Raw genomic sequence first — 15,667 nt, 5'->3', positions numbered from 1 at the left:
TAATTGATTTAAGTTGATACAAAATACTGTACAAAGCTTCCATGTGGTTTATTTAATATTATTAGTATTTCACAGCACACTGAGATTCATTTAAACATGTGATTGTTGCAGCCTCTAAGACACTACCCAAATTCTCACTTTGAGCTTTCAAAGAAGATCCACCACATCTTTGTTCAGGCATCATTTCAGAATGTTTAAAAAAGTTATGGCCTAAAATTTGGTGGAGTGGGGCATCTTTGTTAGATTTTTTTTCTCTTACACTTTATAGCTCAAAAAAATTTTGTGCCACAAATTGCTGGAAGTGCAAGCTGATAACGGGGCACCTGGTGAATGACCATCTCCTTAACCAATTACATTTAAACATAGAGAATGAAACAGAGGAATGAGGGAGAAGTAAATAGATTGAATTCAATTCAAATTAGATACAGTAAGAAATAGAAAGATTGGATTACGGGAGAAGAGATAGAAAGGAAAAGTAATAAAAAAATTTTTAAAACCTCCAGGAATAATTTACTACCTGTTGGAGTGTGACTCAAGTTTCAACGTTCCCTTTCTGGGCCTCCATGGTCGAGTCGCATTACAGCATAAAATTCAACTGCATAAATTTAGTCATTAGATGGGTCTTTACATCGTTAAATACCAGCACTAACTTTCTGTAGCAAGTTTAATTTGTTATAACAGTGGAAATGCTGCAATTTCTTGAAACTTGTGGGGAGGTTGATGGCGAGCAAGGAAAGACTTCAATTTGTTCATGTTGGAGTTCTGCGCATGCGCCACCCGGGGCCGGGAATGGTTCCGGATAAGGGAGTTCTGGATAAGGGAGGTTCAACCTGTATCTTTGTTGCCACCCCAGTGTTGTAGTTCGATATTGTGGTTCATTCTGTAAAAGATAAGCAGCATTAGGGCTTAAAGTCCAAACTTCAAAACTCTGATATCTTGTGGCATTACTGTCTAACAATTATTGTTTTGTTTAATTGACTAAGCCTTAGCAGCAATCATTTCTAACTGAGCTTGCTCATAAATTAAGTTCCAGTTTTGGTTGAGTGACCAACTAAGGTTCAGGACTTCAACTTAGTTAAAATTTGAGTTAAAATCTGTATTTTTAAATGTTCTCAATTACTTCAGTTTACTTATAATCTTTCAGTTGCAACTTTTACATGGTTAAAGCTATTTAATATTACTTAAAATATAAGTTTTTATCATGGAAGTGTAATAGTTGCCTTCCCTCTGTGGGGATTGTAGTACATAAATCTGATTGGTCTCTACTAATCACATGATCAGTTATCAATGACTTGATTAGCAGCATCCAATCAGAAAGCAAATTGGTACATTCAGATCTTCATTAGGTACACAAAAATGTTATATAGTTCGTCCACATAGATTGATATGTCACATAGACTGACTAATACTACACACACACATACCTACATACATACAAAATACTGCGGCTGCTGGAGATCTGAAATAAAAACAGAAAATGCTGGAAATGCTCAGCATGTCAGGCAGCATCTGTGGAGAGAGAAATAATTAATGTTTCAGGCCGATGACCCAGCCAAATTGTGTGTGTGAGGGAGATGGGGGGGGGGGGGGAATTGTGCTGCGGCTGCTAAAGTTTGAAGTGCTGGGGTGGGTAGGGGGTTGTTACTGGTGGAGTGCGATGTCTAGGTTGCCAACTCTGGTTGGAGGCATTCCTGGAGGTTTGATCACGTTATGATATGACCATCTGACGCTTGTCCATGTGATTCCTGATCATGAGCCCCCATTGCCCATCTCGTCTCCAGCCCCCATTCCTGTCTCTCTCTCCCCAGTCCCCAGCCTCTCCCCGACACCCGAGGCCTGCGAAAGTACTGATACCGGAGTTCCTCCCAAGACCCCCCGATTATCGACTCCTGGGCCCCTCGATTGCTGACTCCTGAGGTCTTCCGATTGCCAAATCCTAAGCTTCCCCCCACCCCCGATTGCCTACTCCAGAGCTCTTGCGACCCCCCAATTGCTGACTCCTGAGCTCCCCTAACTGCTGAGGCTCCCTGACTGCTGCTGCCAGAGCTCTTCCCAATTGTCGACTTCTAAGCTCCCTACTCTTGCACTTCCCCTCTCCCCCACCACCTGATTTCAGAGTTCCCCGACTCCCAACCCTTGATTGTTTCTAACACGTAGCACATTATTCCCCAGAGTCCCAAACAATCAGTCTCGTCTCTCTGCGGCGGTGGAGGTGACATCATCAGGCCGGAGGCGGGTATAGAGCCCAGTCCAACGTGCACCTGAATGTAAATTGCATGTGAGGTAGAATGGAGAGTTCTTCACCCAGCATCCATAGTGGCCCAGAAACCACTCTATCCCTGGGATAGAGATGAGTTAGCATTCAATCCCAGAGAACGGTTTCTCTGCTGATTTAGATGCTGGGTAAAGAGATCTCCATTCCACAAACGCCTTTTCTTTCACCTGCTGCCACCTCGCACTTACCTGCATGTCCTGTGTTTTAAGTTGTAAACGGACTTAGTGCATTGAAGGCAGTCAGTAATTTGCGCATGTTCGTGGTTTCATGGTGCAGCTTGTATCTATTACAATGCAAATTATTTGGGATGGTCAATAAATGACCGTTTTTTGGGGATGTGAGTTTGTACAGGTTTCCCACAATACAACAGTGATTACACTCCAAAAGTACTTAATTGGCTGTGAAGTGCTTTGAGACGTCCGGTGGTCGTGAAAGGCGCTATATAAATAAGAGTCTTTTACTGTATTTGTTATTTTCTATTTCAATGAGAAGCCAGCTAGCTAAACTTATCTGCTACTGTAAATATATATGACAGTTATTGTTCTTTTATTGTTTGTTTGGCATTTAAAGCCTAAAATAAAGTACTGAATAGTTAATTCTCTTCTTTTGAATTTGAGAAGCAACCCATGGAGGCACTGAAGTACACCGAGTACTGATGGGGATCTTTATAAGGTTTTCTTTTCATTGTCCCAGGCATACTTTGAAATCTACCTGATAACCAGGCAATGAAAAACACTCTCTCAAGGATATAGGGAGGTCGTGTTCACATATGAGAGTACAGAATATTGAAATACAGCTCAAAAGCATCTGGAACAAAAATAGTAACAGAAACCCAAAAATGTAACACTTCAATTAACACAATACCAAAGAGACTGCGAGTGTAAATACCTTCATCAGGTAAAGAGGGGGCCGAGAGGAGCTCGGCACTATCGATTTTCTCCTCTTCGTACAGAAGGATCTTATCCAGCAGTTTTTTTTTGTGGGGGTTGATCTTGATATTTGCGGAAAACAAAACTTCTGCTGCAAACCAAAGATACAGAGAAAGTTAAGTGCTGCAACAGAACCACTTAGCATACAATTCACCACTCCTGCACTCCCAGCTGGGAGCCATATTCAAAGGAATCTGGATCCAAGAGAGGGCTACAACATTGTGGCGCTGATTCACCAACCCACCCTCTGTTTGTGCATGGCACACTGCTGGGAGTATGGAATCGATGAAGTTACTCTATAACGTTTAACATAGATTCTGCCCTTCCCTCATGCAAATAAATTGTAACGCTTAAGAATCTGTACAAAAGAAGCAAGTTTATTCCATGTATCTAGATGGGAATCTTGGAGAAAATATTACTGTGCTGCATTTTAAAATAAGAAAAGGTCCAAACTTCATATATTCATTCCCCCTCCCCCCCCAAGCTTGAATTAAAGGATTGTGTAGACAAATACTTTCAAGTACTAAATTTACAGTGAAAGCATCAAGTTGAGAAAACTATTCATTTAGTGTTTTTTATTTTTTTTAAAAACCTTTTGTGCACACCTGAGTCACTTATTAGTACTGAGGAATTAATGCTTTTCTGGTTTGGACACTTAGTGTCAACATCAATCATTCCCAGATCGGATATAATGCAGGTTAGATTGGGTATAACGCAGGTTAGGTACAGAGTAATGCTCATTGAGCAGTCCTAGTTCAGTTACAGCGTGGGTTAGATGCACGCCCAAGCACTCTGCATGTTGTGCCATCATGTACTCAGTCAGATATAACACTGGTTGGATATCAAGTAAAGCTTCCTTTATGCTGTCCTAGTAAGTAGTTCCAGAACAAGTATAGCTCAGATTAGATATAGAGCAAAACTCCCTCTACACTACCACATCCTCAAAGAAGGGCCCATTAGCCACAGTAAATAAAAAAGCACCCATTCAAATTAGTGCGGCTAATGTAGGAACTGGGTCGAGACTTTCCTAAACTCAGTTCACAAACAACCCTTACAGCCAGCCAATAGATGCGACCTTCCATTTCATTAGTATTGGCTGACTGAGGTTCAGGTCCCAAAAGTGAAAGAGCTGCACGATCCTACTGCACCACCCAGTCTAGCACATCATTTCCATCTCCAATATTTCCCTTTTATTTTCCCTGATTGGAGTGACAGCCTTCTGCTGGACTCAGCAGAAATAACGTCATCAAGAAAAAGTTTGGGCTAATCTTTTCTTTAAATAGTATGTATGGAGATGCAAATCATTTCAAAATGTATCACATCATCAATTTTGTGCATCATCATCACAGGCGGTCCCTCGAACGAGGATGACTTGCTTCCACAAGAGTTCACAGATGTTCCAGTCCTGAACTCCAATTGAAGGGGTGGAAGATGCCTGTGTGTGGATTTTTTTTACCATGTGGTGACCGTTGCACATCAGCCACCACACGGGCTTGACAGAGCTAAGCCTTTATCCAGTGACAAGGGTTGAACCAGGACGACTGGAGACCTGCTCTGCTGTATGGACCAGTGTGCACACATATCTCAGTGTGGGTAGGCTCGTGCTGCCCCTGGGCCCTCGGCTTTTTTGGGCCCCGTACCCTCATTCGCTGCAGCTCCGCCACGATCTCTCGCCGCTCCTCCACCACAAACATTCGGCGCACCTCCGCCACATCCCGCACCGCTCCTCCGCCACAAAAACCCTCGCCGCACCTCTGCCACGATGTCCCGCCGCACCTCCGCACCAAACATTCGCCGAACCTCCGTCACAATCACCCACCACATCTCAGAGGAATCTAGTATTACAGTAATGACCAGTTTGATTAAGTCATCTCTATGGTCAGGCATTCTTTCATCAGTATTTCCTCATGGCAGGCTGCTGCTAGCTGGAAGTCCCCTCCGTTACACTGCTGCTTGTTGTTTAAGTTTTAAACAAATCCGGCCAGTGGATCCCACTTCTGGCAACTGCTGACACATGAACTTTTTAAAGAAAATCGCTCCTTCACCCTGGTTAAAGCTCGTTATACAGCATGACGCCAGGTCCAAGGTAACTGCACGGTCTGCTATTGTGGGTGATCAATTGTGTGCAACGTTATCATGACATACATCCTTTCTGGCTTTAGCCAGGCTTTCGTTCTTGATTGTTATCCAGTGATCTTTATTAAAAGTGGCATGTGTGAATGATGGACGAGGATAGACTGAAGCTGAGCTATGATGACAAGCTCGGGTTGGCAATCAGTAACCAGTAGGTTGCCGCAGGGATCAGTGCTGGGATCCCAACTATTTACAATCTATATTAACGACTTGGAGGAAGGGACTGAGTGTAACGTAGCCAATTTTGCCGACAATACAAAGGTGGAAGGAAAAGCGATGTGTGAGGAGGACACAAAAAATCTGCAAAAGGACATAGACAGGCTAAGTGAGTGGGCAAAAATTTGGCAGATGGAGTATGATGTTGGAAAGTGTGAGGTCATGCACTTTGGCAGGAAAAATCAAAGAGCAAGTTATTATTTAAATGGAGAAAGATCGCAAAGTGCTGCAGTACAGCGGGACCTGGGGGTACTTGTGCATGAAACACAAAAGGTTAGTTTGCAGGTACAGCAAGTGATCAGGAAGGCCAATGGAATCTTGACCTTTATTTCAAAAGGGATGGAGTATAAAAGCAGGGAAGTCTTGCTACAGTTGGACAGGGTATTGGTGATGCCACACCTGGAATACTGCATGCAGTTTTGGTTTTCATATTTACGAAAGGATAATACTTGCTTTGGAGGCAGTTCAGAGAAGGTTCACTAGGTTGATTCCAGAGATGAGAGGGTTGACTTATGAGGAAAGGTTGAGTAGGTTGGGCCTCTACTCATTGGAATTCAGAAAAATGAGGTGTGATCTTATCGAAACGTATAAGATTATGAGGGGGCTTGACAAGGTGGATGCAAAGGGGATGCTTCCATTGATAGGGGAGACTAGAACTAGAGGGCATAATCTTAGAATAAGGGGCCGCCCATTTAAAACTGAGATGAGGAGAAATTTCTTCTCTCAGAGGGTTGTGGATCTATGGAATTCGCTGCCTCAGAGAGCTGTGGAAGCTGGGACATTGAATAAATTTAAGACAGAAATAGACAGTTACTTAAAGGATAAGAGAATAAGGGGTTATGGAGAGCGGGCAGGGAAGTGGACCTGAGTCCATGATCGAATCAGCCATGATCTTATTAAATGGCGGAGCAGGCTCAAGGGGCCATATGGCCTACAACTGCTCCTATTTCTTTTGTTCTTATGATGCCCCCCCTCCACTCCACTCCCATGGTTAAATACCTCACCAAAATCTACAGCTTCAGCTCACTTCGATGATATACTGGAAGGCCATTTATGGAACTGTATCCCAGCGTGAGGCCTTCAGGAAGAGATGGGCAAGGGGGGAAATTGGAACAAAAATACCGTTCAAATATATATGCATACATGTCTAATTTTTATACAATTGGACACTACCTGGACTCGTGCTATCAGGCACTCCTGGTCGCCCTCCCACAGACAAAGTTGAGTTCTCAAACGCACATGCTGCTCCACAACATAACTCATTGATATGCAAACTTTGGCAAGAAGCATATGTTGAGAGGGACTCTGACTTTTCAGGTTCTGAGTTCCGCGGAGAAGAAACAGCAGAGTTGCAACAACTGAGCTTCATTGCAGGGTCCGTGTAGTTGGTTTCTGTGTGGTTAAAGTAATTGACCATTCTATCTTTTGAGTATAGTTGAAATTCGCAAACACCATTTGATGCAGCACCAGAATAATTGGGTGGAATACAAAGTTTATCGGCGACGTGGTCTCTTGCTGGAGAGAATTCTTGAACAAAGCTACTACTGGTCTCGACGGGCTCCTGGCTGGCTCTAGGATAACTTGTATTGGTGGATTTTGATCTGTCTTCGGTTCCCTTGGAGCATGAGCTGGAATCACTGCAAACACACTTTGACTTAATATTACACATTTCACAAAACAATTGGTCAAGAGATGCCGGCACAGGGTAATAACCAAAATTATCCGACTCATCTGATTCACATAATATCTTCACCAATTTTGTATCTGGTAGTTGTGGTGAGGTTTCTGGCAAGCCTTTGAAAATGGATGGGCTCTGGGATTGTAAAGTCTTTATGTAATAATTGGGAGCCAGAGAAGGATAAAGGATCTCTGTGTTTTCCTGTGGCAATGAAGCCAATTGATTTAGCTTACATGTACCATCTTCTGTCTCCTCAGGAGAGCTGTGCAGATCATGGCTTTTTACCTGACGCTGAAGACTCTCCAGCATTGAATAAACCTGTAAGACACACACAATACATATTAAATAACCCCAGTGAATTTTTGTGATCATCAATGCGAGGGATGTTAGTACAGGGGAATGGAAAGCCTTTTTTTGTTGCATCAATCATTCTATAGCAGGATAATGCCCAATCTACCCCGTCTCAATAACATATCTGATCCAACCATGGCAAAATAACATGACTGCATTTTTCCATTTCCCACGCCAGCGTCCATTACAATCTGAGACCACTTTTTAAAAATTCATTCATGGGATGTGGGCGTCGCTTGCAAGGTCAGCATTTATTGCTCATTCCTAATTACCCTTGAGAAGGTGGTGGTGAGCCTTCTTGAACTACTGAAGTCCATGTGGCGAAGGTACTCCCACAGTGTTGTTAGGGAAGGAGTTCCAGGATTTTGACCCAGCGACGATGAAGGAACGCCGATATATTTCCAAGTCATAACTGTGTGGGAGTTGGAGGAGAACTTGGAGGTGGGTGTTGTTCCCATGCTCCTGCTGTCTTTGTCCTTCTAGGTGGTAGAGGTCACAGGTTTGGGAGGTGCTGCTGAAGAAGCCATGGTGAGTTGCTGCAGTGCATCTTGTAGATGGTACACACTGCAGCCAACGTGCGCCGGTGGTGGAAGGAGTGAATGTTTAAGGTGGTGGATGGGGTGCCAATCAAGCAAGTTGCTTTATCCTGGATGGTGTCAAGCTTCTTGAGTGCTGTTGGAGCTTGCCTATTAGGACTCAGTTAGGTTAAAAACAAAATCAACTTATTACAGAAGAGTATTGATCAAAGTCATTTTGGCAACTTGTGATAATACAAGTCATTTTGCCATTTGTGATAATACAAGATTTTTTTTCCTACATAAGCTTAAACGCTGTGGTAACCTCACTATAAAATGGATTCCAGTCACTTTCTTAAATTTAAAATGATGTTTTCTCTGCCTTACAGCCGCAGAATCTTTTGATCGAAGAGAGTGTTTGATTGTACGTTCGAGATTATAGAAGAAAGAAAGACTTGCATTTATATAGCACTTTTCATGACCACCAATGAAGTACTTTTGGCGTGTAATCACTGTTGTAATGTGGGAAACATGCCAGCCAATTTGTGCACAGCAAGCTCCCACAGCAACAATAATCTGTTTTTGTTATGTTGATTGAGGGATAAATATTGGCCAGGACACCGGGGATAACTCCCCTGGCTCTTCTTCGAAATAGTGCCATGGGATCTTTTACATCCTTTTACAGGGCCTCAGTTTAACATCTCATCCGAAAGACGGCACCTCCGACAGTGCAGCCCTAGATTTGTGTACTCAAGTCCCTGGAGTGGGACTTGAACCCACAACCTTCTAACTCAGAAGCGGGTGTGTGACCCACTGAGCCACAGCTGACACTTACTGTGAACCGGATAGCTGCAATCCTTTGGTGCAACATATGAAGTGTTAAGCTAAGATATTAAGATTTCAGACAATGTTTTGTCCTCTCATTAGTATAAAAGTGTATTTCTGGTACTGTAGTCTAATCTTAGAGAAATTTCAAGAGAAGCTGTGTCTTGTTCATGATCTGTTGAAAGCCCTTTTCCAAAGAAATTGAGAATGTAAGAAGTGGCTATATTTTTTGGGGGAGTTCTTCGATTTCTGGAGAGACTGCACAAATCTGCAGCCAATGTGTTACATCAGATAGCTTTAATCTTGGCGTGATCCTTTGAGGTGCATCTCAACCTCATTGTACATTTTGGATGGGCATATTTAGTCCTGTTGGCTCAAGCGCTCAGTCCAGGTGTCACGCTCGTGCACCGTGCCTGGCTGCAGCCTCTTGGATTGGCACTGGCACTCAGGTGTTCCACTCCTCTTTCCCAAAGCTCACCGGGACGGTTTCTTCTGTTCCACTTCCAACAGCTGTTTTTCCCTTCGTTCCAGAATAACCTGCAGCTTCTCATTGTATCGGTTACGTTCCCTGGCACGAATCTCTTCTATGTCCGGGAAAAAACGGTGTCTGGCATTACATGTCCCACAAAGGAAGACCTGAACAATTCCACTGAAAGCAGTATTTTCTGGGTTGTTTATGCTTCTAACTGGAAAAAGACTGAAGGTTGAAAAAGCTATATTACTGCTTAGGAACTATTTCAAGAACTTTTTTAATATATTTGCTGTACTGTCACATGTACGCCTAGTGTGTTTACTTCTTTATTTGATCATAAATACATTTGACTGGTTATACAAAGCTGGTTTAGGTTATTGACCTTTTTATCATCTGATAGACTGGAGATCTAATAGTGGATAACGTACATAAATTTTACCACAATCAAGGTTAATTACTTGGATTATGTTATCTCAAAGATCAGAAAATTAAGGATGTGGATTTGAGATCATAAACGATGCAGTCCATTACAAAAACTACTGTCAGGCACTTTGAACTAGAAATGAGTGTTTGGAAAGTCTAAACTAATATTGTTAGCACAACAAAATGACTCCCAAATTTGCTGCTCTCCTGTCATGTCCTGAAAGTATTGATATATACTGCATTAAGTAGCATGGGTACCAGAGACACCCTCTTCTACCTTGCATAAGTGGTACCTAGACAGTGAATGTTAATGGACTATTTGACTCTGGATGCCATCGCAGTCATGCCTAATTTTGTCCTCAAATCCATACATACAAAGGATGCTGAATGCTCACCTGAACAGGGAGTCAGACTCTTGGTTTAATGTTTCATTCAAAGGAGGCAGCAAGACACAGAATTACATCGAACTTACGACATTCGGCCCAACCGATACATATTGGTGTTTATCTTCTACACAAGCAGCAGTCCTAATCCAAGATGCCTGCCTTGTTTCCATATCCCTATATCTCCCTTTCCTTCAAATGCCTATCTAACCTATTCTTAAATGTTGACATGGTCTCTACTTCAATCACTAACTCTGGTAGTGCACACCACAGCCTCACAATCCTCTGTCCTAAATCGCTTGCATTTAATCATATATTTCTCACCCCTCAATTAGATCTCCCCTCCCCCAAAACTACTGCAAGCAGTTTGCTTCTTCGATCCACACTGTCCCATCCCTTAATTATTTTGTACACCTCTTATCAAATCATCCCATAATCTCTTCTGTTCTAACAAAAACAGACCAAATTTATTCATGCCTTCTTTCATATTGTTTGATGTATTTTTATTTACCTCTTCCATCTCAGGTTTCTTCCTTATGATGCACAGACAGGTGATAACAGCAAACTTGACTGCAAAGCTTAAGGGAAGAGGGCCACCCTTTGTATCCAAATACATCTGACAAATTTTGTTCGCTGATTTCTCTAGATCTGCAGCGTTTTTTGTTTGCCTTTCTGCCTCCAGCACTCCCAACATAAGATCTTTCTGTTTAACACAAAGACAATAATAAGAACATGTAATATTATATTGGGAAAATTGTAAACATTCACAAATAATTTTGAAGCTTTTTGGGCTTCTTCAGATAAAAGATGTCAGGGCTGAGAAATAGCGCACTTCACTTTCGAGCACCTTCAGGTCACAGCCAGAGTAAAGCTGCCTCTACAATGCCACAGCCTCAATAAAAACTCCCGAGTCATATATATGGTGCGCATCATTTTCAGTGGGTGAACCAAATTGAGGTGTGTGTGTATGCACAAAAGGAAATCTTCACGTAGGAGCACAAAATAGGCACCCCTGCAAGACTACAGCATAAGGTGGAGGGAGGAGTAAGAGGCAGAGACAGAAAGGGGGGAATTTACGGTGGAATGCCCAAAGGCACCTCGGAAGACGATGAAATAAGTAAAGAGGCCAACTAATAAAAAGACAGTGAAGTAGATTATTAGAGAATTTGTGCCAATCTGTATGCATCAGTGTAGAAAGAAGAGAAGAGACAGTTAATGCAAAATACAGTGTGAAGCACATATTGAGGGTGTCTTCTTACCAGAAATGCTGGTTGTCTGCTCTCATCTACTGCTTTGATACCAGTCAGAATTTCGGCAAGCACCTGAAATAAAATTACAATGACACTTGAGAGCTTTACCCTTAAATCTATACCCGCTTATAAGAACTGCAGAGGAATGCAGATAGACAAAACAATCCTTTTAGACACAATAAAGTATGAATGAGGGGATAGGTGGTCTGTCAGCACAGCACATTGTGGGTACTGACTCACTATCAAACCTAGTGCTCGCATACTGTGCCAGTGAATCCACCACATAATGACTTCCTAATCTCAGCCAAGCCCCCTGGGGGGAATTGAAGAGAGAAGCATTGGTGAAGGCAAACCAGCTACTTCCAATTAGAACCTGAGGGAAGGGCAAATCCATTGGAACGCAAGTCAGTCTGAATTCTCATATAGTTCCTGGCAACTAGAGATTAGAGTACAATCAGATGCTTTTCTATACTGTACTGAAAGAATACCTTCACACCTGTAGTGTTGCCCTATGATCTTTTCATTTCACTACACTACTTTATTTGTTATTTGTAAGTGTTTTACATTATGACACGGTGGGTTTTACAGAACCAAGTACATTTATATTGACTGTCAGTCAGCAACCACGTCACGATTTTCAAGCATTAGCACAGAAACACACACCAGGTAGTAGGTAGCAATGTAGAGATCATAGAATCATAGAATGGTTGCAGCACAGAAGGAGCCCATCGGGCCCTTGCCGGCTCTGTGCAAGAGCACTTCAGCTAGTCCCACTACCCTACCCTTTCCCTGTAGCCCTGTAAATTTTTTTCCTTCACGTACTTATCCAACTCCCTTTTAAAAGCCACGATTGAATCTGCCTCCACTACATTTTCAGGCAGCGCATTCCAGATCATAACCACTTACTGCATAAAAAAGTTTTCCTTCATGTCACCTTAAATCTATGTCCTCTGGTTCTTGACCTTTTTGCCAATGTGCACAGTTTCTGTCTATCTACTCTGTCTAGACCTCTCATGATTTTGAACACCTCTATCAAATCTCTTCTCAATCTTCTCTGCTCCAGGGAGAACAACCCCAGTTTCTCCAGTCTATCCACATAACTGAAGTCCCTCATCCCTGGAACCATTCTTGTACATATTTTCTGCACCCTCTCTAAGGCCTTCACATCCTTCCTAAAGTGCGGTGCCCAGAATTGGACACAATACTCCAGTTGAGGCCTGTAATATGTTGGGCATATGGTAAGAGGGGAGGGGAGTGTGGAGAGTTGTGGGTATATCACAGGCAAAGGAGTTTTGGGGTCAGACCTAACCCCTTCCCCCCCCACATCTCTTGAAAGACTTTCTTTCTCCCCCAATGAAAATACATTCAGTTCTGATTCTTTCTTCATAATTTAGAACCTTAAATCCCAGAATACCCCTTCTTATTCTTCTCTGAATTCTCTCTAATGCATCAGTGCCCAAGAGGAGGCCCAAAAGTGCCCACATCATTCTAATTCAGACCTCACCAGTGATTTATATCAGGATGAGATAAATTGATTTGACTTGTAATCAAATGTCCTTGACATATGAAATGTCCTTTTCATAACAGTCTTACATTGGCTGGATACTTTCAATGGATGGTTAAACCTATCATAGAGGAACTACTTACGATTCCAAAGCTAAAGATGTCAACCTTTACAGAAGGCTGCTTGTACCGAACAAATTCATCCGGTAGATAGGCTAGAGGTCTCTGCAAAGTCTTGGTCTTCAGGATAATGTGGCTGTTAATATGGTTAGCACTTGTGCTAAGAGGACCAATCTTCACCAGACCAAAGTCTCCCAGCTTTGGTGTAAAATATTCATCTAGCAGAATGTTAGAACTGTAGAGACAAGTCAAATTTTAAATTTAAACAATATATAATGACCGTTATTATATGGTAATCAACTGTTAATTATGGCTCTAAGCTTTCATCATCATCATCATAAGCGGTCCCTCAAACGAGGACGACTTGCTTCCACGAGTTCACAGGTGTTTCGATGAAGGATCTGATGTTCCAGTCCCAAACTACATGTTGAAGGGTGGAAGATGCCTGTGCGTGGGTTTTTTTAGCGTGTGGTGACCGTTGCACACCAGCCACCACAAGGGCTTGACAGAGCTAGGTCTTGGTCCAGTGGCAAGGGTTAACCAAGATGACTGGAGACCTGCTCTGCTGCATGGACCTAGAGCGCACACATATCGCAGTGTGGGCTGGCCCGTGCTGCCCCTGGGCCCTCGGCTCTTCTGGGCCCCGTATCCTCGTCTGTCGCACCCCCGCCACAAACACTCGCTGCTCCTCCGCCCCGACCTTCCCATTCCTCTGTACCTGGGCCCTGCCGATGTTCCTGCCCACTCTCCAAAACGGCAACCAGGGTTTTGATGACGTCACCCAGTCGCCCATCTCAAAATCCTTGGAGTAGCTCGCGCTGGAGGTTGAAGTGGTATGCCGCTCCAGTTCTTTTATAGCCCAACCTGCGGAGCTGTTCTCTCGCAGGTCGGGGGGGCCACGATGTCCCAGGACCCGCCAGTTTCAGTAATTATATTACAATCATTAACCTTCAGTGTACAGTGTCCTGGTACTTGATTTCTACAATGACCTCAACTACCAAATACCAATAAAAATCCCTCTACCAAATCTCCAATGTATTTTGTTAAAATGATATGTATGTATGGATTTCATTATGGCAATCTAATTGCAGTGTTCAGATATGTGCCAACATGGATTTGTGGAATGCAGATTATCCTACATTACTAGGATTGTGATTTCAGCTACACCACCTTGAGGAGGAGCTTGGCAGAGACTAATAAAAGAGGAAATTGGGAACACAGCTGCAATGTATTTGCTTCATGGGTTCTTTGCTTAAGAATTCATTAAGAACTAGTTGGTTTATTAACAACAGTTTAACGATCACACTACACATTACCAGTTCATTTACTCGGCTCACAACTGCATACTTCATCGTGGATGACCTAGAACCACCTGACTGAGATTTTATTGAGTCTTGTGGCTAAGCCACTCACAATACAACAGCTCCACAAACCTGTGAGCATACACACAAGGGCATACATTACAACAGCCATTCTTGCATATCTGTTACCTGGTTCATAGAAATACTGGCAAAAGCATGTGAGTAGGCTGCTCAACTACCTTCTTGACTGCAGTTAGTGCACAGAGATGAGAAAAGTAGGAGCATTTAAACAATAATAACAAAAAAAACGTTAGATGCTCTCCCCGATGCCTCAATTGGTAAAAGCACTACTCGATATGCACTAAGCTACACAGACCTGGAAGAACCCTGCTTTAGCTCCTGGTCCGATCGGAGTTTTTGATCTCAGTTGGGGAAGGGGTGGGTGACATGCAGTATTGCTAATATAGGAAAGGCAAAACAATATTGGGAAGGGTTCCTGGTTAAGCTTGCTATCCAGTACTGTTTGTGGAAAATGCACACACAGACTTCAGGCAAGGATAGAACTGGGCTTGGCTATTAATGCGGCAATAGTTGTTGAGCGTTTTGTGGAGAAGAAGTGGCCACTTGGGTGAACTATTAGAGGGCTGCCCAGCACTTAGCATGATTAATGCCTTCACAACGAGGGAAAATTGGAGAAAACGTGGCCTTGAGGAAGGCAATGATTTGTAAAGAAGTATCTGATGCAGTTATGTGCTTCTGGTCTGATTCCAGGAATCATTACTTTTCTAATCAGAACAGGCTTCGTGAATCAAAGTTCTTGGATGGCAGGTTTACCTTTTTATATTTCCGTGAATTAGAGGCACATTACACTGATGCAGGAACTGTATCGCTCTTGCTGTTCCAACTGCAATATTAATGCGTGTATTCCATGAAATCACATCGGCAGGATTCTGGAACAAAAGAGATATTATTTAACAATTTCGTCGTGCAAACTAATGGAGTGCTGATATCTTTCAGATGAGATGTTAAACTGAGACCTTGTCTGCCCTCTCATGTGGAGGTCAAAGATCCCGCAACACTATTCAAAGATGACAAGGGGAGTTCTTCAGGTGTCCTGGCTAATAGTTATCCTTCAACCAACTTCACTAACAAAAAAATAATGATCTGATCATTATCTCATTGCTGTATGCAAATTATCTGCAGTGTTTCTTTCTTTTCTTAAGTACCTGCTGAAAATAAGTGCCAAGTCTCTGAAGCATTGCTCAGTTGCACCAACTGCATTATGGGAGGACC

The 15,667-nt window shown here is 42.7% G+C and overlaps 1 protein-coding gene across 2 annotated transcripts in view; it reads right to left on the bottom strand.

Annotated features, from left to right (window-relative positions):
• Nucleotides 1-791: 791 nt before the first annotated feature.
• LOC139277375 (interleukin-1 receptor-associated kinase-like 2) overlaps nt 792-15,667 on the bottom strand; it is a 49,830-nt gene continuing 34,954 nt past the window's right edge. Inside the window, exons 8-14 of one of the 2 annotated variants that reach the window (XM_070895758.1) lie at nt 15,209-15,324; nt 13,098-13,308; nt 11,460-11,522; nt 10,712-10,903; nt 6,727-7,549; nt 3,164-3,295; nt 792-880 (exon numbers count right to left, since the gene is read on the bottom strand). In XM_070895758.1, coding sequence (XP_070751859.1) covers nt 876-880; nt 3,164-3,295; nt 6,727-7,549; nt 10,712-10,903; nt 11,460-11,522; nt 13,098-13,308; nt 15,209-15,324 — 1,542 coding nt within the window. In that variant the 3' untranslated portion in view covers nt 792-875. The remainder of the gene's footprint in view (nt 881-3,163; nt 3,296-6,726; nt 7,550-10,711; nt 10,904-11,459; nt 11,523-13,097; nt 13,309-15,208; nt 15,325-15,667) is intronic. The other variant, XM_070895759.1, reaches the window with a different exon arrangement.

Source organism: Pristiophorus japonicus, chromosome 12 (genome assembly GCF_044704955.1).
Source record: "Pristiophorus japonicus isolate sPriJap1 chromosome 12, sPriJap1.hap1, whole genome shotgun sequence".
NCBI classification, from domain to species: domain Eukaryota; kingdom Metazoa; phylum Chordata; class Chondrichthyes; family Pristiophoridae; genus Pristiophorus; species Pristiophorus japonicus.
Note: the sequence above shows the minus strand (reverse complement) of the source record. Positions and strands in the feature narration are given on the sequence as shown.